We start from the raw sequence: 25,988 nt of genomic DNA on the forward strand, positions 1-25,988 counted from the left end.
GTTGGGGGCAGTTTCCTGTGATTCCGAAGGCTGTCAGAGCCAAAGCTTGTTAGTTTTACTTTGTTTTGGGCCCTCCTTTAAATAGTCATATTAGAACGAGGGATTTCCTAAACCCTCCCTTTCACTTGCACAAAATTTCTGATTTGCATGATTCATCCGGTCTTGCATTTCCTGCTAGATAATAAAGACAGATACTGTAGTACTACTGTATTACAAGTTTTTAGTTTTACCTTTCTAATGCCAGTTGTATTATACTTATTGTATTGGATTAGTCCTTTACAATTTGTAAAAAGTGGTGTTTCATACACATTGCATATATTTGTATTTATTATATTCATATTTTTGTGTCTTTTTAGGTCTTTGATGTCTTTGATTTATCCCATATTGTATTCTTTATGTTGGTTTATAATGCTTTATTGGTCAAGCTTGAATTCATTGATACACAATTTGTGTACATAGTGTTAATGCTTAGTATTATTTATTTCTATTGTATTTCTTCTTCCTTTCTTTAATTAATGTATACTTGCTAATAGCGTTTTTTTTTTTTTGTTTTTTTTTTGCTATTGATGCTGTTTATATTTCCTGTTTCCTGTTTTTTGGAGCTGCTGCAGCATCCAAATGTCTCCCAATAAAGTTTATCCTTATCCTTAATGGTAACACTACATTATTTCTCCCTTTTGGAACGCTGGTATCTAAAACGTAAAGTCCACTAAGCCCTTTCTTTTTAACCCCTAAAGGCAGGTGATCACTCTTACTGGGACAAAAGCAGATCTAACAACATCCAATAATATCACAGGGATTTCCCTGTGATATTATTAGTCCAGAGATTAAAAAAATCTTGCAAAAAAGCTCATTTGCTTAAAGCAAAGTTGGGGAAACACCAGTGTCATATCTATAAAAAGGACATGTTTGTCTATACATCATGACACGTTTCCTTCATACTGATCTTAAATCAGTATAAAAAGGTACAAATAATGGATTTATAAATCGATTGAAGAAGAGAAAGTGATATTGTTACAGTGAACATTCCTGGTAGCTAGGATAGGTAAATATTCTGTGTTAGTCACAAGTTAGATAGCTGACTAAAAATGTAACGTGTAAACTCTTGTTTGGACAGGAAGAGTTTAGAGGCAGGACTAGACTCAGCACTGAGATCAAAACGCAAACAACACTGATGATGATGATGATGATGATGATGATGATGATGATGATGATGATGATGATGATGATGATGATGATGATGATGATGACGATGATAGGGTTTACATCATTTACACAAGAGCAAAAATTCACATGACCACTGTATGCCAGTGCAGTAAAAGTGGAAGTAATCACCTTCCAGTATTCTGTCTTCATCAGCATTTTTTTTTAATTTCACAATGACAACAAACGTAGGCTTGCAATGCAGTGAATCACAGACACGTGTGTGTGGTGTGTGGTGTGTGTGTGTGTGTGTGTGTGTGTTGTGTGTTACTCTAATGTAATCTAACGTCTTACTATTCCCAAACCAGTAATCAGTTTAAAGTTCTCCAAATCACCACTATTTACGGTTTTTAGACAAAAAATTGACAAGTAAAAAAACATTGTCTTTAATATTTAAAAAAAATAATGTTTCACATCATTTACATTGATGTCCACCCCATATATCATTACGTACAACCAGTACAAGATGAAACCTTGTCTGTAGTGGTAGCATTTCAGAGCATGGAGGAGGAACAAGTGCATCATAGTGTATCATGTTTTTCCAGCAGTCTGTGCCTTCTCCTCGCCCTCCGAGGGCTCTCTTTTCTGTTTCAGGTGTCTTGATGTTGGAGGATAGACTGATCATTGGTTCATGACTCAGCTAGTCTGGAACAGTCTGGATCTTGTTGGGTTTTTTCTTTCTACTTAAGATGCACTTCCTATAACAGTGTTTCTCAAATGGGGGTACGCGATGGCACTACAGGAGAAAAAGTGAGAAAAAGTAGAAAATTAACAAATAAAGGGACAATCTTGGTCCCACCCCAGGCGTGAGATGACCGGAATGATTTTAAAAAAAAAACTACAAGTAATCAATCTTTTCAGGAGCCACTAAATCTGTGTTTTTCAAGCCTGGGGTCGCCTGAAATTCCTGAAAATGTAAAATAAAATTGAATTTTTTAAATTATTGTTTTGTTTTTTTTCAATTAAAACAATACACTATCTCAAACAACTGTATTTCTATACTTTCACTTTGTGAAATATACATCTAGTTCAACTAAAAAGCAGTTTTTTTTACTTATTTACAAAATGAGACTAATTAAAATGTGTGTTATCTTATCACTCGTTCATTCCATTATTATGCTCTAGAGTTGCTTTTTTAATAGTATTCTGAGCAAAATGTTGCAGATGGACAAAGGGGGCACTTGGATACAGAAATAAGAGAAATTGGGTACTTGAGCCAAAAAGTTTGAGAACCACTGTCCTATGAAATGAACATTGGAAAAACATTTGTAGTTTGAGGCGGTGGAGGGTGTTGTTGGCAGCTGCTGAATGTAACTAATAAAGTAACTTGTAATCTAACTTACTTTCAGAATCAAGTAATCCGTAAAGTAATTGAGCTACTTTTTAAAGGAGTAATAAGTTGTCATGGTAACTGTGGCAGCACTGCCCATGATGCAGATGCTTTCTGAGAAAACTTTCTTGATATCTATAAATCAACATTGATCATCACACCATCTCAGGCCAAACTCACACAAACACACCCGACATCTCACTCAAATTAACATAAATTGTTTCAGTGCGTCAGAGAAAACTGAATTCTGGAGTTTTCGTTCCATTTTAGAAGCATTATCTCACTCAATCAGTTCGGTTTCAACAGATTTTCTCTCCTTTTTTCTTGCAACATCCTGATTATAGTCTCATGTGCTTCTTTTTAACGTTACACTGAAATGTTTCAGCTTTTAAAAATACTTCTTTGTTCTTTTTTCTCTCTCTAGGGGATGCCACAGTAGAATATCTTTGTCAAATCCCCTTTGTTTCCTTTCCTCTATCCTTCTTCTTCTTCTTCTTCTTCTCGTCTTGCCGGGCAAATACATTTCTATACATTTGAGGGTCTCTGGAGGTGTTGCCTCATGGGACAGTTTCACTTTGGTACAATCCAAAGATTTAGGAGAATACATCCATTGAAATGTTTTAATTATTCAGGTTTTCAGAATCTTAGTTAGGCTTGGTTGTAAATATCCTGCTCAGTTCCTTTTATTTTGGCTTTTATTTCTGCTTTTTTTTTAAAAAATGTTGCAGACCACAAAATTTTTACCAACAATCCCTGATTAAGCAGCACAGGAAATGGTCACTGAGAATGTTAAATCTATTGACGACATTTAAAAAAAAAAAAAAAAAAGTGATAATAACTAGATTCTGACAAAAAAAAAATCACATGCTGACGAAAACCATTTCAAAACATATTTATATTTTCATCGACTAATAAAAACTTAACTATCATGTTGTCACATGGATGGAACGGAATCTAATCAGATTCAAAACTCTTAGGCATTGATCACATCAAATATGTCTGTGTATTTAATATCATCCCATATCAGGTTGATCAATGATGAATGAAGTTTTGAAATAAAATGCACAAACTCAATTTATATGTTGGTACTTCAATTAAAAATGACTAAACAATTTATGCAATACTATGCTCCTATAGGCGAAAAGGACACCATGCAATTTTTAAACATTTTTTTTAAAATAAAATCAATCATTTTAAATTAAGGACAGAGTGGGAATGTCTGTTTTTGACTAAAAAAAACAACAAAAAAAAAACAAAAAAAAAACAAAAAAACAAACCAAACTAAAGTGCTTGCGTCATGATTTTGGTGAAATTCAGAACTATCCCAAATAAAAAAAAACCTGATTATCTACAACAGTTAAATTCCACAATTTATTAATAAGGGGAAGGACAGTCACTCTGACAAATACTGATCATGACCTAACAGCATACATATGGAGGTGTCTTTATTATTTAATCAAAAGATACATTTTCAATCAAATGGTGTTTTTATGACAGAAAGAGCAAAAAAATTAAAAAATTAAAAGAAATACAGAAATATAATGAAAACTTTATATCCATAATTAGGTCTGAAGTTGTTGAAAAGATCTGATGAAAAAAAAGTGGGGGAAAAATATTTGTATATGACATTTTTATGACAGTTTTATGGAGGCTACCGTAACTCAAAGAGTGTAACTTTTTTTTAAAGGTGCCCCGAGGGTTTAAAAAAAGTATAAAATGATGGATGGATGGATGGATGGATGGATGGATGGATGGATGGATGGATATAAGATAAATCATATTTATGTAGAACTTGTCATGTTGCAGTTTAATAAAGCTGCCACTAGAGGGCACCCACACTTGGTTTTTGACACGGTTTTACCGCCTAAAAGAAACCCTGAAGCATTTACGCCAAAATAATTATAATTAAATAGAAAAACTGACAGGGTTTAAATTTAGCTTTAGGCTATGTTTGAAAATAAGTTCATGTTTAGTTGAGGGATTAAGTTTAAAAATATATACTTTTTTAAAAAATTTTTTTTTATATATATATATATAAATTTGGCTTGCGTGAAGTAAAATGATGGAGTCTACACTTTGAAAAAAGAGGAATTATCACTTAAAATGTAAGGAAATTCTGCAAGGGGAAAAAGTAGGATATATAAGTTGTGCGATTGTTGCACATTTCACTGAATTTGAGGACATTTAAAATTTTACAGGCGGAGAAATCTCTACACACGTTTAATTCTGCATTTTAAACTACCTATGAGACCTTAACTCACTAAGCAGCTTTTCATTATAATAATAATTAATATTAATAGAACTTTATAAACAATGTCCCTGTTGTTTTGTTGAGGTGACCAAATGGAGACGTTTAGAAGAACACTATGTGCTCTGCTGCAGGAATTTGGCCCTTTATCATGACAATATACCTGGTTAGTGTGCAGCCACCTATAGAAAGTATTTAATGTAAGAGTTGTTCTAAAATTCTACAATAAATCCAACCAAACAACAAAAAAAAAAAGAAGAATAAGGAGAAGTTTTCTCTCCAACATAGCGGCTTGTCATATATCCTTCTTCTTTTCAGTCTTTACATCAAACAGAATCCAGTGCTCCCTCCTCCCTTTATTCTGTTTTTACTTCTGCTGTTCTTTTTGTTTTATTTTCCTTGAATGAAGAACGCCATATAAAATGGAAGGAATTGTATCTTTGCTTGGTTTGCCACAGGCTCTAGTTCAATATTTAATCAAGAGCACATTTGTTTGAAACAAGCTCAGACTATGTGTATGGGTGATAAAGAGAGATGTCTGTGTGTGTGTGTGTGTGTGTGTGTGTGTGTGTGTGTGTGTGTGTGTGTGTGTGTGTGTGCACAGCACTGTATTTGTATTCAGGGGATGGTTGGGGATGAAGATAGAGGCCTGTGGCTCCATGTGCATATAGGGAGAGTTTTGGTTCTCTCTCCAGTCCTATGGTAATTGGTTCACTATCTATCCTTTCCCGCTTTGACCTTCTTCATTCTCTCCCTCCTCTCTTCCTTCAACCCTCTCTTTTAGTCTTATACCCTCCCCCTGCTTCCTTTCCCCCTGCATCATCACATATTCATCACGTTGTAATGTAATGTACACAAGTGTGTGTGTGTTTTTTTTTTTATTCAGCTGCTTTGTGATCAGGCTTGTTTTATTTTTTGCTGTGTGTGCACACGTGTCTCTGTGTGCATGTATCAGTGACAGGTCCCAGTGTACCCCCACCTCCTCCTCCAAGGACAACACATCAGGACATTTTATCATCTTCCAGACTCTGCACTAAAAAGCCCAAAGTCCTTCTGTTGTTTTTCTTCATCAGAAATTCAGGTGCAGGGTTTTCTTCTTTTAAAAAAAAAAAAAAAAAGTTCTTGTTATTCTCATTGTCAGAAATTTGCCTCAAATTCTCCTCATTTTCTAACGACATAAAATGTGTGGCAGGCAGCACAGCGGTGTTTGCATCTCTGCACTTGTTGGGAATCCTGAGGTGAACTGAGGAGTTTGCGTGTTATCTCCTATAGTCTTCAAATATACGTATGTCATGGTTAATGGAGTCTGGAAATTGCCTGTAGACGAATAAATGCATTAAATCATATTAAAAAGAAACATCATACATTATTCAGCTACAGGGTCATAGTTTATCTCAATGTTGACTGTCATTGGGGATCATCAAGAGAACATAAATAGACACAATGATTAATGTACAGTATATAAAACTTAAAAAATAATTATATTTCTGCAATAGTTTTACATTTCATACAGTGCCAATATCTATATTTCTGCTATAGTTTACTTCATACTGTGTTCTATTTTCATATTTTTGTAATAGTTTACATTTCATACTGTGCAAGTATTTATCTTGTATTTCTGCTAAATCTATTCATAATTTACTATGCTGCTATACCTGCAAATAACATAACATAACATAACATAACATAACATAACATAACATAACATAACATAACATAACATAACATAACATAACATAACATAACATAACATAACATAACATAACATAACATAACATAACATAGCCCATCTTAGAGTTACGTTTTATATTCTTCTGTGAGCACTTTAAGGTGAAGCCAAATCATTTTGTTGTACACTTATATAATGACAATAAAGGCATTCTATTCTGCTTTTATCAAAGTGTGGGTTGCGGACCACAAGGGGTCAGTAAGCTCCCCCTAGTGGTCCGTGAGGTGATATTACATTTATTACCTCTTATTCTCACCAGTGTTTGTTTGTTTGTTAGCAGGATTACGTCAAAAAACATTTAATGATTCTAATGAAATGTTAACCAAAGGTAGACGTTACACAATTAAGATTCCATTACATTTTGGAGAGAATCTGTATCAATATGATTCTGGATCACTTTCAAAAAATGTCATTCAATAATGTGTACCTCTGTTTGTAATTGATCGATCTTTATGAAATTTTACTCAGTTATGTCTTTTCGATCTGATCCAGATTGTGCATTTCATCAAGATTTATTAAAAAAAAAAGGCGGTGCTTATTTTGGTGCTTGCGTGCATGTGCACTTGTCTAAAGGTTATTTTTTTATTTATTTTTTTTTAACTAACAGTAAATTAAATGTACTAGTTTTAGATTTTAAAATACTAAATATTGTAAACATTGGGATGTCCCGAGACAACTTTTTCACTTCCGATCCGATAACAATATTGCAGCCTTGTGCATTGACCGATACTGATATGAATCCGATACGATAACAGCACGAATCATACATACTTTTATGACTTATTTTATAGTGTGGAGTGTTAGAAAAGGCTCGATCAAGTGATGTTACTCAAACAGAGAACAATAGTCAGCAAGGTATTAGATGTGAAAAAAAGTGAATTTTTATATGTTTATTAGGGGTGTCCCGATCCGATATTGATATTGGACATTGATTCGATATCAGCCAGAAAACAAATATCGGATTTTATCGGACTGCATTTAAAATCACCGATATAAGCTCTCCGATAAATTTCAGCTCCAACACATCTATCCATAGGTGATTGTGGTTCACACTCCAACAATGTAACCTATTGTTGCTGACTATTGTTCCATGTTTGAGTAACATCACTTAATCAAGCCTTTTCTAACGTTCCACACTATAAAATAAGTCATAAAAGTATGATTTGTGCTGATATCGGAACAATATCGGTATCGGCCGATACGCCAGGCAGGTATCATATCGGAAGCGAAAAAGTTGTATCGCAACATCCCTAGTAGGTACGAGGAAAAACTGACCCATTTATTATTAAACAATTGGTTTCATACATTTTTACCTTCAACACAATATCTACAGTATTCTACAATTGAATAAAATACTTGATCATATCGGTTATGATATCGGAGATTTTAGATGCAGTCCGATAAAATCCGATATTTGTTTTCTGGCTGATATCGGACCGATATCAATATCAATATCGGATCGGGACACCCCTAATAAACATATAAAAATTCACTTTTTTTGAACTGGCTGCTCATATGGTCTGTTAATATTTGTTTCTTGGGTTAAGAAACACTGATATTGGCCTTTTTTGTCTCAATAGATACAATATATATACAAAATAATATCATAGCAAATTAAGTTCTATTTGATTATGTGCATCACACAAACTGTACATGAGATTAAACCTCATTCATTTAAAGCTCTAATCTCTGTCATCCACAACCAAATACTCAAACATCGTGAATAAACTAAACAAAGTTATCTTTACGGTCACTTAATAAGGAGCCTCCTCGTCATAAGAGATGACAAATAAAACCCTCATAATAAAGCAGTGTTGTGTGGAAACTCTTGAGTGTATGCATTGTGTTTTTCAGCTGCCCTATTATCTCTGACTGCGATAGCGTTGGCATAATCCCAGGCCCTGAATGAAGGCAATTATACGAGATTACAAGTCTTATCGAGATGCCGACTCAACATCTGATTTATTCAACTGAACCCTCTGCACTGGAGCTGAACTCGGCTCAGCTGGGTGTCAAAGAGGAGCACCAGGCTCAGATCTGCTTGGAGCTCTGAATTCAAATGAATTCCTTTTCATATTTATTTGAATATCAAATTAGTGGATGTATACTTCCAGTTCCAGAGGAGGTTGTGTTCTTTAGCTTTTATCTTCTTAGTCTCATTAATCTTCAGTTTTCAAAGCCACAACAAGTAATTCATTTTTTTTTTTTTTTTATTGATTACACATACTGTAGGTTTTATTTATTTTTATTTATTCAGTTCATTTCCGACATGGTTGCAATCACAGAAATTCATTTTGACATTCAGAGCAAAATCACATCATTGTTTTTTTGTTTTTTTTGTTTTGTTTTTTGTCCTTTTGCATGCCGGAAAGGGCGACGGAAAAAAGCATTATGCTTATCCAGATCCGTCCCCTGATTTGAACACAGATAATTTTACATCAAACCTCGTTTCTTCCCTTGTCAAACATAATTTCATCATTAACGTTTTTTTTTTGTTTTTGTCCTTTTTTATGTGATGCGTTCTCGTCTACAGTCATTGTTCCTGTTGTTACTCCTCCTCACTGTCCTTTTTTTCCGTATCTCCTCTAGGTTGCTTGGGGAAATTGAATTCAAATCTTACTAAGAAGAAGAAAGAGAACGTCACAACTTTTTTTCAAATCATTTCAAAAGCTCTGCTTATTCTTCCTCATACAAGATGAAGGTTTACCGTATGTATCAGTGTGAACCCCCTGATATGACGTTTGCACGCACTCTATACCTAGTTTTGTTTAATATAGTCACCTGTAGAAAAATACATTTTCTGGTGTTGTAATGTAAAAAAAGATCATCAGATCCCCCAGACAGAAGAAAGTTTACAGTTTGTTTACATTTTTAGAGAATTACAATATTTCATAAGGCACAATTAGGTCTAAAAGCTTTTATCTAGATCAGGGCTGTCAAAATAATTTTTGCTCAAGGGCCAAATATAGTTTGATGTTAAGTGGGCCACAGATTTGGGAAAAAAAACCCCCATCAATTTCCCTATTGTTCCCTATTTTACACTTCCATGTATCACTGATGTAAACAGTTTTTTAAGGCGCCGACTATATCCGAGCAATAAATGACAATTCTTGATTCTGTGACAATTTTTTCTGTAATTTAGGGCATTTTGTTTGTGGGAACTTGCAGGATTTTAATAAAATTGGGAGTTCTTTTGACAATTTGTGACCGCAATCATGCGATATACGGGTGGGAAAATTAGCAAGGTCCTGCACATATTCTGGAGTTTCAATGAATGTATACATTTGGTGGGACTGATATACCTACAACTGAATTATTTGGCAATTTAGAATAGAATAGAATAGAATGACCTGTATTGATCCCCAGTGGGAAAATGTGTACGTTGCAGCAGCACAATAGAAGACCAGACAGTAAGAACAAAAATAAATACCAAATATAACTTTTTTTTGGCTCAAGTACCCACATTGCTGAATCTAAGTACCCCCTTTGTCCGACTACAACATTTTGCTTAGAAAACTATTTAAAAACAACTATAGAACATAATAATGGAATGAACGAGTGAACGAGTGACCCCAAAGACATTTTTTTTTTATCATGTTTGAGATCAGACTTTTATTTTATTTTTATTTTTTTTACTGCATTTTAGTGTAACTAGATTTATATTTCACAAAGTGAAAGTATAGAAATACAGTTGTTTAACAATATGTGTTGTTTTATTTATTTATTTTTTCAAAAGAATAATTTAAAAATTTCAAAAATCTATTTGAATTTTCCAGACATTTCAGGCGACCCCATTCAAACTCCAGGCGACCCTACATGGGGTGCCGACTCCAATATTGAAAAACAAAAAACTGATTTGGTGGCTCCTGAATAGATTTATCTCTATAGCTTTTATAATTTCCAGTAATTGCATGTCTGGGGTGGGACCAAGACTCACACTTTATTTGTTCATTTTCCACTCTCTCTCTCGGACCCCCCTGTGGCGCCATTGAGTACCTCTTGAGGTACACGTACCTCCATTTGAGAAACACTGATCTGTGCAAAAGGTTGCAGGGATTTAGGCTGTATACTTTCTGGTCATCATAGAGCGGCAGTAAGTAAGGAGTACCTCAGGTGTCAGGACTAAGCCCATCTTTGGTTTGTTCCATAACAGAAAGGGACATAACACGGCTACTCTTTGTTTACCTATGGAAATCAGAGGCAGGTGAAGTGATGACGTAGCCTCGCCTGTCCTTTAATCCCGTGGGCTTTTATCATTAATGCTGTTTTAGCTTCACACAATAACAAAGTAAACTCCCTCCCTCGTGCAGCAGTCGGTCTCTACAGTGGATGTGAAAGAATAAAAGAAAAGGTGGAAGTGATGCAATGTTCCTGTGCACCTGTAACACCCCCTCCTCCTTTCACGCAGCAGCAGCAGCAGTAGCAGCGTCGCGTGCTGCGGTGTACCGACTGTCGGTAACAGCGCGCGCGGTTTAGTTGCAGATGCAGCTCGCGGAGTGTGGGTGCGAGGTGGGGGCAATGGTGCAGGAGGCAGCGGAGCTCCCCGCCAGCAGGACACGGTAGGCGGGCGGCAGCTGGAGGACACACCGGGTGAGACATGGAGGACTCGGAGCCCGCGGAGGACGGCTTGCTCGCGGGTATGCGGTGGAACAGGAGCACGCGGGACCAGGCTCAGCTCAAACACAAAATCCGGGACCTGCCCGGACTCCTCAAACACGGGCTGCACCTGCGGAAGAAGAGCGTGAGTATATCCTACTGGCCCCGAGGGGCTGACTGACTGACTGACTGTCTGTCTGTCTGTGTGAATGTTTGCTGCGTGTTTAACGTCTACTGACGGGGGATTCACACCTTCTCCGCGCTCTGAGGCCGTTTCATAACCCCGTCACGACTCAGGTGTTTTCATTGTGCCTCGAGCGCTGCTGTCGCAGAGGCTGAGGGCGTGCGTGTGGCGCGCGCGCGTGCGTGTGTAGGAGAGCATGGTGTTCAACTACTACACAGGCATGGGTTCTTACATCCATCATAACCAGAACTACTGGTGAAGATCATACCTTTACGCTTTGGTAGTCAAGGCAACCCCCCTCCCCCTCCCCCCAACATCAGATTCACCCCACACACACACACACACACACACTGGGTTACACGTTTTTACACACTCTCCTATACCAGAGAGCTGTAGCATCAGTTTAATTGGATACATTTATTTATTATGCAGCATATCACATTCACGCAGACACACAAAGTCCTCACAAATAAGATATAGTAGCTGGGCAAAAAAACAACTACTTAATGTCTCTCATGTTGGACTTGTCTTTTATTTTGAAATACACTTTTCCTTTGACAGGCAAGTTGCACAGGAAAATATGTGGTTCTGTTTTTTTTCAACAGCTATTTAAAAAAAAAAAAAAATATTTTTTTTGGGTGAATTATAAAAAAAAATGTGTATTAATAATAAATGGGTCAGTTTATACATGCACATCAAATATATATATATATATATATATACATACATACATACACATGACATGTACATAATATTAATATTATACTATTTCATATCTATGACACAATTTTCATCAATTAAATTTAGTGTGGCAATAAATAATTTAATTACATTTTATCATGTTAAGTAGTAATATATTTCACACCATTATACACATATTATATATTATTGCTGTCCTAGGTAAAATTGTTGCTGTTCTTTCTTATACTTACTAATGATATGCTGTAAAAAGCTTTGTAAACTGGTTTATGTTGGTGCCATGTTTTATTTCATCCTTAATAAAAGGCAGTTCCATAATTTAACCTCTGCTATTATTATACTCATACTTTTCAGTGTTGTTCTCGCATATTGTATCTTGAAATAATGTAGTTTTCCTCTTAAATTATATTCCCCTTCTCTCTCTAATTATAAATATGATCAAGTCTTTCTTATACTCACAATTAAAGCTTTCAGTGTCTCATCTCATCTTCTTTACCTGCATATCATGGACAGTCATGGGGTTGTTGGAGCATGTCCCTGCTGCTTTTGGTGCAAGGCAGTGTAACCCCTCCTATAGATGGGACACCAATCTCCATTACTCAAACTATTAATCTCTATACTGAGAGGCAGCAAAGCTAATAATCGCTGTGCTACTGAGCTGCCCTATCATACAAGTGTTTATGAGGATTTCTGCTATCATATTCTTGAGAGGATCAGGCACTGATGTTGGATGTAAAGGCCTGAATTAAAATCATGGCCTCAGAGCAATGAATCGAACATTCTTTACTCCAAAAAGAAATTAAAAAGGTTGAAATTCCACTTGAAAGTTTGTGTTCATCTCCATCCTGAACATTCTGTTTGTTGCACATTGCATTGTGGGATGTGGAGTCGCGTTAACAGATGCATTGAACTGTTTTTTTTTTTTTTTAAAGGCACACCGCAGACTTTTTGACCTAAAGAATTGACCCATATGAGTTATTTTCAATGATTCCTCAGGCCAATATACAGCACTAGACAGTATCAATGCTCCGAGCGAGGCTTCAATCATGAAATACTGACTATGTAAGTTTGGAGGAGAAGGACCGTCTTTCACCAGGTCATGTGACCTGGAGAATGCCTGGAGAATGTTTCACTTTACGGCAGTCACGTGACCAAAGGCTCGGATATATGAAGTTCCCACGTGACGTCACAACATACGGGCATTTCCCGACCCGGCGCCATTGCTGTGGGCAGCTGAAACGACAGCCTCTGTTTACAGCCAAAAGAGCACAATATGGTAGTTTCGTGTTTGGTTAATGGTGCACTAATCACCGCGATAGATGAGTTAAACGTGGATTATTTAGTAAGGGAAGTCGACAAGTCAGATCCGTAACTTCGGGATAAGGATTGGCTCTAAGGGCTGGGGTGTGATGCGGGGCTGTGCTCGCGCTGTGGCTGCAGTCTATGGGCTGGAGGAGCAGCCGCCACCGCCGCACTCTTCTCCCCGCCATCTGTGGCGCCTCTCCGCCGTTGTCGGCCCCCTTCGCCGGGGGGTCGGAGGGGACGGGCAACCTGGTTGGGGTGGGGCTGCTTACACAATCAAAAGACAAGGGAGGCTGGCCCAATTGTTTGTTGATTTCTGCGACAATGCTGTGGCGCTTGTGGCCACTAGGGGCGCTTGCGTGAAAGTTACCAGTCTAGTGGCCAAAAGTTACACAGTGTGCCTTTAATTACGTGATTCTTGTTTTTTTTTGTCTCCAGACAAGGAGAACAGGGATTCACTTGACACCATAATGATAATAATAATAATTGAACCAAGTGGCTCAGGTGTTAAGTTTTTTTTTTATACTCTGGAAAATTAATATGAGAAAACGTAAATCAATAACGCTTTCAAAGCTTATTAAGTTGCATTTTTGGAGTAACAATCCAAGGTATTCAAATTCTGCTATAGTTTGTATTTTTTTTGTTTTGTAAATTTTCAGAACACTGTTTGACTTGTGTACCTGCAGCAGATAACACGCAATCTGTTACCTTCAGTAGAACACTTTTAAATGTGTTTTTCCTCTTTATATATGTGTAAATGTGCTTGTCATTTGTTTACTAGTAATGCATAATAGATAGTTGATGTTGTAAACGTGAATAGAACCGGTGCACTTTAATAAACTCAAATTGTTGATTTTAAGCTAAACATTCTGTTCATTATATTGATATATTCTCTATCCTGTGTTAAAATCTTCCTGTGAGCTTGGATTCTATTTCCGCTAAATGTTCACTTTCAGATGGTTAAATAGAACACGTTTACATTTTTTTTTTTACCTCTGAATAATTATTAGTATTTAGTATTAGTACTGAATTCCTGATTATTATTTTTAATTGCAGCACCTTTTCTCTATTAGATTTAGGGGATGGATGTTGGTGATCTGGGTGTTTTTCCACACTAACTACACGACTTAGTAGTGCATTAGTGAATTTGTCTTCTTCAGCGTAAACCATTGTTGATCAGACATACCTGACGAGCGTCGGCTCTGTTCGTCTTCATTATCGGTGGCGGTCACAGTCTCCCTCTGTGGGAGTGGAAGGACTTTCTTTTTTCTCTGGAGCCAGATGTGCTAAAAATATCATTGGCAGTACAAAGACGAGCAAGACAAAGAAGACCATCGCTATGTGCCGTGTTAATTATGTCTGGTTATTTTAGGCAAGGTTTCCTAGTACCTATGAATGTTATAGAAAGACAAAAACGATGACGTTACTCTCTCAAACATGCTATAATATTGGAGGAGTATCAATCTTAAATAAGGGAGCCATGTGTTAATTGATTTAAAAAAAAAAAAAACAAAAAAAAAAAATTGTTGGGTTGACATTTTTTAACATACACTATGTTATTATCTACACCAGGGGTCACAAACACGGTGCTCGCGGGCCCCTAGAGGACGACTGATATATGGACTTTTTCAATATCGGATATTGGCCGATCATTTTTATTTGTTAATATTATTATTATTTTTTAGCACGTTAGAGTAGCCATTAAAAGAAAAAAGAAAGAACATAAAATAACATCCATTCGGAAAAAATGTAGTAATATAACAGCATGTGCATGGGAGAGATAGAAACCAATAGGCTTACAAATAAAAAAAAGCTGATATAATAGGATAAGGATATATGATAATAGTGCCTGATCAAATATCTTAATAGGATAAGGATTTTTTGTTTTATTTGTTGTGTACAGGTATATTTGAAGTTCAATAAATGTTAAGAGTTCTATTGGTGTGTTTAATCTAATTTCTAATATATACATTTATATCAAATGAGTGTTTCAATTGTCTTTCATAATCAATGTGCTTTAAAAAAAAAAAAAGAAAAGTATATTGGTTTCCAAAATCGGCTTTAGAGATCGGCCACTGGCTGAATTAAAAAAAAAAAAAAAAAACTGTCTTTAAATGTTTATGTTTATAACAAATGTTTTTAAATGCTACAAATATGGTGTATGGGTAGTGGTATGTATATATATATATATATATAGTATTTCACATGTAAAAGTTGTTTGTTTGTAGCTAGTAAAATGACAACATGGGGATGTTCTATTAAATGTAGAGAATGAAACAGTTGAAAAACTTACGAGAAATAAAGTGTTGCATGTTGAAACTTCAACTTTTCCGACGTTTTTAAGTGTCTGCTAGCCTTCCTTATTATCTTACCCTCTAGTTAAAGTAAAACTGTGAAAATGTAGTATTTAAGAAGCTCTTTCTAAACTGGTAGCCCTTTGGACTATACAGTACCTCACAGTTTCAGAAAGGTTGGTGACCCCTGATCTATATGCTTTGTTTGTTTTAAATACAATAATGCTATTGTTCAACTGTTGACATGTTTTTTTCCCCATGGGATATCGTGTGTAAAACATATGTCAACATCACGGGAATTATGGGGACCACATGATTGTTTTGAAATGAATACATTTACTTTTCTATATAAGTGGACTATTAGTAATTAGCTTTCTAAGTCTTTTAAAAAGAAATATTTTTCTTTCTCTGTAAGTGCTCATATATTAAACCAGCTGATTTCCAATGGGACTTCCTGTTTTGGGGTGTGTCATGAACCATTGATGTTAAGGTGTGCCTGTTATGAGTACATTACTCTAATCCTCTCCCTAGAAAATGCTTCACTGATGGCGTTAGATTGTGAGAATATTGTCAGAATGGTTTGCTCTGTGAGACGTCACATGGGATTGAAGAACTTATAAAAAATAAAGGTGTAAAACGTCAGGCATAAGTTTTCCCTCAGATGTAATATGCTGCACTGATGTTTGCTGACAGCGTTGGAATGGCTTTATTGCTCAGAGCCATCTGTCCTCTTTGGTTCCAGCCTCACCTCTGAGGATTCAGTCTGACTCAATTACCAGTTGTGACTTGTTTTTGTTTGCAATTATTTGGCTCATATTGGCATCAGTACAAAAGGTGCAGACATTCTGCTGACTCTTCAGCTTTTGTCCCGATTCCCATTTGCTTTGGTTTTTAATTTAACGGCAAAGAATACTACTTGGCTCGTTTGCTCTCTTCTTCCTCTCCCCTCAAAGAGTTGACCCTCGCCTGTCATGCTCCTTGAAGCTGCCTAATGGTCTGCTACGATCAAAGTATTGCATTATTTGCACAAAGAGCATTGTTGGTTTGCGAGGTAAAACCCACTCGCATTTGTCCACTGTTGAGAAAATGTTACCAAAGAAACACAGGAAACGCACACACTCGCACAAAAATGGATCCCGCTGGTCCTGCTGAATGAAAATGTCCGTTAAATGATCAAACACTGCCTTCGAGGCACAGTTTAATGTTGTGCAACCAGTCTAACCATGAAGCATAGAATATGTATAATTTTTTAAAGTAGAACCTGAATGTTAGACTGCTGTGCCACCAAAATAAAAGCATGGAGGCGAAGGAACAACACTGTCTTCTTACTGTCGCAGATCTTTTTGTGAACTATGAGTGGCTTGTTCATAGTAAATTATAATCTCAGGCTATAGTCAAGTTTCTTTATGTATGTAGTGCAAGGTTTCAAATCATAGCAAAGCATTATGTCTTGATACTAGTGTAGATGGAGCACTGCCATGTGTTTGAGAATGTTTTCAGTTAGCATTATAGTGTGTTCAATGAGAGGGAAAATTTAATTGTGCTGAGGTTTGCTATTTTACAGCAAGTTTCTAGAGCTTTGGAATTAGTTTTAAACAATACATATTATATAACACTTTGATTTCATAGAGGTTCATTTAAAAAACTATAAAGTTGAGTAAAAATGTAGACATTCTCATTCCCGTTGAGGGCTAAATATGATGACTCATATCTATTCTGCAGACATATTGCAGAAAATATATTTGAGTCATCAAGCACCTTGTGTTTATTTTTCTACGAGCAATATTTTAGTGCATTTACATTATAGATCATTTTTTAACTTTTTATTCTTTTTTTTTGCAGCACAACAAAAAATCTAAAATGTAATATAAAATATTTCTTTTTCAATATAATATACACTGGCTGGCCAAAATAAAGAAAAGGTCGGGTAAAACTAACCCATTTGAATAATACTGCATGGGTGATGATGTTTCAGTTGCAACAACTTGTCTAATCTAAACTGATGCAGTGACTAGTTTCTCATTTGTCAAAGAGCCATGTTGAAAGAGGCATCCTGTGGTTGTGGAAAATATGTTAATCTATTTAAAAGGAGTAAAATTCTCAAAGAGTGCTTCAGGGAGCAGCATTGGCCACGTTTACATGGGAGCTTTAATTCCTCTTTAAAGCAGAATAAAAGTGGATTCCTCTATAAACTGGCCTTGTAAACACTTAATTCCTAATGGTAATTTAATTCCGATTTTAAACTTAAATCTGAATTAGGTGGCTGGTTTATTCCGATTTTAATTCCAAATTAAATAATGCCTCTATCTTGTAAACACTTAATTCCTCTTTAAGTTAATTCCGGTCGTTTTTCCCAATAGACTTGAAGACGTCACGTTCTCCCCCTGTCCAACCAGAGCCTTCCCAACCCCAGACCGAAAGCAGAATTGAATAAAGGCGAATAAACTGGTTTTCCATGTAAACCTCAATTCGGGAATTACTATTTCCATGTCAACACGAATCAGAGCATTTTAATTCCGTATGATTTAATTCGGAGTTACTAATTCGGAATTAAAAAAAACATCATGTAAACGTGGCCATTTGTGTGTCACCACAGAGTCCGGACCTGAACCCCATTGAGAACCTTTGGGCGTGCTGGAGAAGACTTTGAGGAGTGGTTCTAAGTGAATAATTAATACAACTCTGGACAGATATAAATGTTACATTGCAGAAGCTTGTGGAAACGATGCCTCAATCAAAGCTAAAGGCGGTCCAATGAAATATTAGTGTGACCTTTTTTTTTGTTCCTGACCAGGTTATATTACTTGGCTTCAGAGCAAAACTATTTATTGTAAAAAAAAATCGAGAAATAAGTAAACTGTTAATGCTGCTTTGCAATGTTGTATACAACTGTGTCCTGCAGGCATCAGCCTTTGATTGGTTGATGTGAATTGTATTTTTTTCTAAATTTTGTCCTTCACCGTCAGCAGTTGTTGCACAACGTGCTCCAAATTAAGTCTACTTCAAAAAATAGTATGTTTTGTAGTTTGACTATCACTTAGCTTGCTAGTTATCTTTTTTACATGAGGTTTCCAGAGTATTTCCCTTCCAGTTATGTCAGTGCTACGCAGTCATTTCTGCAACGTCCCTGCTTTTACATATCTGTACCATTCATGCTCAACCAGGTATTAGATTTCGCACATGGGATAATCTTTAGAACAATGCTTTAGTTTATACCTAGACATATGTCTGAGACGACCAAGCATAGGTAGCCGTCTCATTTATGAATGACACTAGTATCTGTGACGAAAAAGTGATCCCGTCTGTGGAAGGTTGCCAACCACTGACGTAGATCAAGCAAAACTGCTCAGTTAGGAAAACATCGTGGTGGTAAACTAAAATGTGTTGTCCTAATTAGGGCTGAACGATTCATTGCATTTGTGATATTATTGCAATATCATAAAATGCAATTTTCTAATTGCAAAGACTGCATTTTTTTTTCTTTCTTGTCCTGTCTTGTACTGTCCAGTTAAGTTCAGAGAGTGTTTAGGAAGTGCAGTCGACATGTTTCATGAAATGTGAAGTGAGTTGATATGTTGAAGAGGTAAAGCCACAGATTTGTTTGCTTTGTTGTTGTAATCTGTGCTTTAAAATGTGTATTTTATATTTATTTAAAGTTTAAATAAATCTGAAATTGTTTATTATGTAACAAATTGAAAAAAACATGACAAGAGGCTCTTGAAAAAAAATCGCATATTAAATCGCAATCGCAATATTGAGGAAAAAAAATCGCAATTAGATTATTTTCCAAAATTGTTCAGCCCTAGTCCTAATGATATAGCTTTCCAGATTCAGTGTGTTAACAGTAAATCTATACCGAAAGCAAGTACAACAAGTGAACTGTAGTTTTTTCTAGAAAAATCCAGAATTAATGTTTCTGAATTAGTTTTTTACCATTGTCTTTGTCCAAGGTTACATCCTGGATTTGTGAGCACGGGTGTAACACTACATTAGGTTGTTAGTGTGATTTTTGAATTCCATTTCTGAAAAAAGAAGGTGTGGAGGAGTCGACAGGAGCTTGTACGTGTGTGTGAGTGTGACAGGGGGGCTTGCCAAGCACATTGTGCCGCAGCTCTTCACTGTGCTCAGCAATCTAATCTGAGAGTAATCCATTTCTTGCAGATAATGACCTCGCTCTCTCCTGCTCCCTCTCTCTCCCTCTGCCCGCGCACTTTGAAGTCATCACACAGATGAGCGTGTCAGCATGCCCTCTCTCTATACAGCATTGATTCATCTGCTCTTCTCGTCTCTTCTTCCAGTTTTCTGACTTTCATTTGGTGCAACATGCAATTTAAAGATTGGGTAACGGGAACGTATGCTATGCTTCTCTGAAAGAGAACCAAAGCATAGACAAAGAGGATCAAACAGACATGACGGGAGTCTTCACATTGTGTGATACGGTGACAATGAATTACCTCTGCCTCTGGTGCTACTGTGTGTCTGAAGTGTGTTTATGAGAAGAGGTGTACGCAGAGAAACAAAGCCCTCTTGAGAAATATGTGTTCACCAGACAAGGAGACAAAGAGATTGAGATAGAAGATAGTGAGACAGAAGAAGCAGGAGAAGGAAGCAATTTATTTGGCAACTGTACGCGATTGGTCAGTGTGCTCTACTTAACCACCAGTTCAATCACTCTCCAGATAAAGGTCCTAGCTCTATCTGCACTGATATCTAGGAGTGGGTCTTGGTGAGGGCGTAAAGTTTACAGCCAAATGCTCTGTGCAGGCTTTTCTCTTTGATCAATGTCAGAGTAGCGCCTACAATAACAATGGGTCTTAAATATAATGAACAGAGTTTAAAATTAAATTATTCAATTTCAAAGGTAAAGCTCGGAGAATGTTACCAAGTGAGCTAGTTTGTGGTTCTAGCTTCATAAAATTAGGAGCTATTGATTTTCCATTATCTAATAACCAGTAAGTAAGCAAAGAAGCATATCTATCTATTAAAGCATGGACCGTCTGTCTGTGGAACGCATATCTCCCTGACACGATGTCTGTTCCACCTGAAACTTTTTTAAAAGCTTGCACATAACGTTCATTTCACCACGAAATGAATGCTGATTACACCGCACGGAGGGTTAGACCGGAGAGGGGGGAGGGTCATCTGAGCAGCCGCACTCACACATATATTAGCAAAGCTCTCAAGTCTCACGCATTGGGCGTGAGACACACGTTATTCAACCTGATGTGAGTCGCTGAGTGCATGCATGTGCGCGGCTGATGCGCGTGGGTGGAGCCCACGGAAGAGAGTTGGACAGGTAGCGACACACACACACACCATGATTCCTCTGGAAGTGTGAGCCACGCCACCCACATGATTTATAGATGAAGTTATTCTCAGTCTGCTCGCTAAGATACATCTGTTTGTTATTAATTACTAATCTTTGATGATAAGCACCCCTGCGCTAAAAAATGTTAAATGCTAAATAAATAGTTTTATTTGGACGAATTCATGTGTCTTTTATCATGCGCATGTCCCATAGAATTAACTCAGGGAAATTGCACATGCTATTTTACTTTGCACCTGCATATATACCCCTTTATAAGACTACAGAGTATATACACCTCTTTCTGCATTCCTTCTTCAAACACAAACTCATTTGGCCATAATTGACAACTCTACTTAAGCTCCCACATGAATACATACTTCCGACGGGCACTGTATTAGTTGACTTAAATGGGAATCCATTCAAATAATGAGTCGTTGGCGGCAAATTAAATTCTTATTCTTCTTCTTTAAAAAAAAAAAAAGCGTATGTGGATCACAGATAGTAATGAGTATCACAGCTTTAAAAAGGATCACACACCCTGCCTCACATCACTCAAATCATCACCCATTTCATCTTCTTACTTCTAATTTGCGCCCAATAATTTTTGTTCCTCTCCATCTTTGTCTTTGTCAAAACTCCTCAATTGTTATTGTTCAAATTATTTTCCTGCCTCATCTCTTCCCTCCATCTGTCATGCTCTTATCCATGGTCATATAGTCATTTACTGAATTACTCAGTCTTTCTCTATTCTTTTTGTATTTGCACTACTGTCCTTTGATGGCTGCTCGGAGGCTTCTCATTTGTTCATTCAATAGCTGTGATTCTATCAAGCTGTCATCATCCAGTGGGTTTTTTTCTGCCAGCCTGTGAAAGAAGTAGGTTAGCAACAGTTACAATCTGAGGCTTCTAAGGAGGATTCGAGAGAATCAAACTGCAATAGAGACTGATGACAGCGACTGATACCACAGATAAGTTGCACTTGGATTGCAATACCTCACTTCTCCCTTTTTTCCTAAACACATGCAATCTTTTAATTAGTTTGTGTTCCAATGTGTGATAAACCTTAAGGACGGGACAATGAATCGTGTGACAACATATTGAGAGATTAAAATGTCACAAGATATATCACTGATGGGGGGAGTGCGAGATGTAAAATCTGCAACATTCAAACCTATTTGACGCCTGACTCCCACCACTGGGGTGTAATAATTTCTTTGTTTGCTTTCTTTGTTGTTTGGGCTGAATCTGGATTTTTTTTTTTCTAAAACATTTTGCAATCAAGAAAATCTTTGTATTAAAGCTTTAAAACAATCAATTTATGACATTTCAGTCATACATTGATTTAATAAAAAACAGGAAAAGGTGTGAGCAAATAACATCACTTCGTATCGCACCCTTCCGCTTCACTTGATCCAACAATATCATTTTTAATCTATTTTATCACCAGCGTGTTACCTCAATGTCAACAGCATTGTCATCTTGCTCCCCTGGTAATACAGTAATCCATAAAGATTAAAGGTTGATAAGGAAATCTAGGTGGAGTGGACACATCAAGGGCAGAGGTTCAACCACGATGGTGTGACAGTAGCAACTCATCAGGGTTAAAAATAATAAATAAATGCCTGTGCATTTTGTGCCTCCAGCCCATTTTTGTGTTGCCACTTTGCTTAGCTGATTGTAATGTAAATATATTCATCTCAGCAGTGTGTGCATTATTGTATTAGTGCAAACACAACCCTTTTGTAATCGGGAAAACTGGTCCGTCTTACTTGAGCGGAGTTTGTTCAGTGTATTTGCACTTTGTGTCATTTTGTGTGCCTTGGCTCTGATGGCTTGTGTGCTTTTCGTTTCAACAGCAATCACCTGACACCATCCCTGGACCCAGCACTGGTCCCACAGTACACAAGGTGAGGAAATGCAGCATTCGGGTGATGTCATCTGTTTAGCTTTGCTGTAAAGTGCGAGCACTTGTTTATCCCGAACACACATGATGTAATTTTGGAATATAACCTCCAGCTTTGTCTGCGATAGTCTGATGGTTTGTACAAACACACACTTTAGGAATTGTCGTTTTTGCTGGGCATTACTGTAATGGGCTTTGGTAAATGGTTAAGGGCTGCACTCTGAAAAGGCTGAATGGCCTACATTTTTGAAAAAAAGGATTCTTAAATTCAAAACTAAAACCATGAGAGAAAGACATAAAAAGAAATGCATTAACATTTAATCAAAGACCAAAGAAGCTGTTAGTGTGACAAATTATTTTTTAATTTACTCTCTTGTGCACATTTAGCTCAGACATATTTAAACTTTACCTCAAATTCTAAACAAGGAAAAACCCTATTTTCTGATTACACAATGAATATTGTTCTTAAATGCTGCATCATACAATAAGTAATGACTACAAGGTTTGTATCAGTTAAAGTACTGTGTTGAATTACAGTATATATACCTTATAGCTATTTCAGATCATGATCAATGGTAATAGAATAACAATATTTAAAATGACTTAACTCCTGCCCCAGTAAGTCAAGCATGTAGCAAATGTCATGAAATCTTGAAGCAAAACTCCCAACTCAAAAGTGGGATTTGCTCTTCATTTGTAAAGGATCCATTGAAAGGTATCCTAATCAAGGCTCAGCAAACACTGTGTAATGCCTGGGCTTATGTTGTAACCTAATGTGTTTGGTGCCAAACTGATATTGCATAAACAGGAATGTGTAGGAATATTTCAATAAAATGGAATCAAGGCTTTTATTCCTGAGATTTCCTTTTTAGCTAAAATAATTGTTTTGCGCTCATTTGGAAGTCAAAGCCTCCACTAATGTTTGCACCTTTATTTTTTGTCTCTGTCAGTCTTGCTCCCAGAGTTTTCCATGTGCGGGTCGAACCGTGAGGAATGCCTTTCTCTCTCACGGACCATACCCAGCTAAAGACAAGATACACCTAGCCAGGATCATACGGTACACTTGCTTTTGCCTGTTTGTGTGTCTCAGTGAATCAATGATTCCAGTGAAGCATGTTCAATGACTCACCAGTCGTTGTGGGGTCTGTTCTTCATTGGCCAGTAAAGCTGTTTTTGCAGTGAGATGGGCAAAGTGGGACGAGGAATGTTACATAGTAGAACACAAAGTGGTTTGGAAATACATGTTCTTCAATGCAGTGTTCTGAACATACAGTCCACTTTATATGCATGCATAATCATTTGAACATCTGGATACGGATATAAATAGATACTCTCATTGTAATTGTACACTCAAAGAACTACACACACACACACTGTTTACACTTGGGAAAGGCAGACGGAAAGTATTCATGTTTCTCAGGAAAAGGCTTACAGAGACCTAATGAATAATCAATAGATATTGATTAAATAAGAAGACTGGGGATGTGCCCGCTTCTGTGTGGTAGGTAGTGCATCATGCATCACAGGCCTGTGTGTGTATTGTGTACAGGCGTAGCTATGTTGGAGTGGAGCTGGTGCAGTGGCTCTGTGAGCAGTGTGTGTATGTGCGCTGCCGGACGGCCGCTGTGCGTGTCTGGCAGGTTCTGCTGGAGCTGGGAGTCCTGCTGTCTGGTAAGAGCCCATGAATACAAGCATGACTGGAGTTTAGTCGATTCTACAATTAAACACTTTCCAACGATGTCCACAGCAATGCCCACATGTTTACAGATACAAACAGGTAAAGTTTAGGGAGGTTCATTCAGGTTTTTAATAAAAAGTGAGGTTTCTCTACAAAACATTTTGAATCTGGCTTTTTTTTCATGATTATCATGCATTAGAATGACCCCCAAAATAAAGATAGAGTGGGGACCCCCACTGTACCTGAAGGTGGTTGAACACAGACATGTGGAGACAGGGCCATCAATAAGGCCATCCATAAAGTCAACAAAATAATGGTCCATTGTTATATGAATCGGTGAAAATATGTTAATTATTTATCTGAATAAAATGTGGTAATGTGTAAAAAGTAGAAACAGTTAGTTTAAACTGGCAAATAATAGGCATGACAAATTGTGAATGTGGATAAATAAATAGATACTGTAGACTTTATTGTCTGTCCTGAAGCAGTGACAGAAATTGGCAAAAAATAAGCATGAAATATGGTGAAAAGAGGTTAAAAGTTACAATAATGGGGCAACATTAGGTGGGAAAAGTGGTGGAAAGGGTTTATAAGTGCAAAAATGTCTTGAAAGTGGGAAAAAATGTTTGGAAAAGGCATTGAAATATGATGGAAAAGTGTCAGAAATGGGAGTAATGTAGCAAGAATGTGATGAAAATATAATAAGTTTGGTGTAGTTGCAGAAAAAAAAAAAGTAAAAATAAGCAAAAATGGGCTCAAATTAATCCAAATATATACTTGGTCTGACGACCGCCAATTGAATCCAATGTTTTTGTAACTTAACTAAGTTATAATAAGTTTAACTCTAGATTTGTTTGCTACAAATCCAATATGCTAATGATTAGAATACACTTTCCACTTTAGGAGGAGTGGAACATTTAAAGATACTTGGTTGATATTGAGTTTCAACAAACTATCTCCTACACTGAACTGTTAATACAGGATGGATCCTATGCAAAATTCTGAAAAAAAAAGTAAAACATCTGAGAATTCCCACTGTGTGAGGCTGGTAATGTTGACCATGGCAACATGCCAAATACAGTAAAAAGCCATAATGATTGACGAGCACATGTTATATACATATAGAAGAAGAGGCACATCTAATAAAATGTTACCTGGCTATCAACAATGGTGTTGAATCAACCTGATTAGTGAGTTATCAGTGATATTCAAGGTCAATGAATAATGTTGCTGCAAATTACAATCTGAGCCTACATTCTGCGTGTCACTGGGTTTAAATTAAACATTTTGTCATTGGGAGTGGCTGTTGAGTTAAACTTGTCTTCATGCTATTGATAAGTATAGAGTTATTAGAAATTCCATTTTAGCTGGCAGTCCCAAAAAGCTTCTACATTAAGTTTACTCAGGGTCTATTGGATCTTAATATAGCAGTGTCCTTCACAACAAAGCAGATTTCATTACAGTAACAAATATGTGTAGAATAAAGACTAGACATATTTTTGGAGACACAATGA

At 36.7% G+C, this 25,988-nt stretch overlaps 1 protein-coding gene across 2 annotated transcripts in view; it reads left to right on the top strand.

The window, feature by feature from the left end:
• Positions 1–10,870: 10,870 nt before the first annotated feature.
• rapgef5a (Rap guanine nucleotide exchange factor (GEF) 5a) overlaps positions 10,871–25,988 on the top strand; it is a 41,669-nt gene continuing 26,551 nt past the window's right edge. The window contains exons 1-4 of one of the 2 annotated variants that reach the window (XM_028461623.1): positions 10,871–11,251; positions 22,750–22,800; positions 23,747–23,853; positions 24,346–24,467. In XM_028461623.1, coding sequence (XP_028317424.1) covers positions 11,108–11,251; positions 22,750–22,800; positions 23,747–23,853; positions 24,346–24,467 — 424 coding nt within the window. In that variant the 5' untranslated portion in view covers positions 10,871–11,107. Of the gene's footprint in view, positions 11,252–22,749; positions 22,801–23,746; positions 23,854–24,345; positions 24,468–25,988 lie in introns of those variants that run through there. The other variant, XM_028461624.1, reaches the window with a different exon arrangement.

Source organism: Gouania willdenowi, chromosome 11 (assembly GCF_900634775.1).
Source record: "Gouania willdenowi chromosome 11, fGouWil2.1, whole genome shotgun sequence".
Taxonomy (NCBI): domain Eukaryota; kingdom Metazoa; phylum Chordata; class Actinopteri; order Blenniiformes; family Gobiesocidae; genus Gouania; species Gouania willdenowi.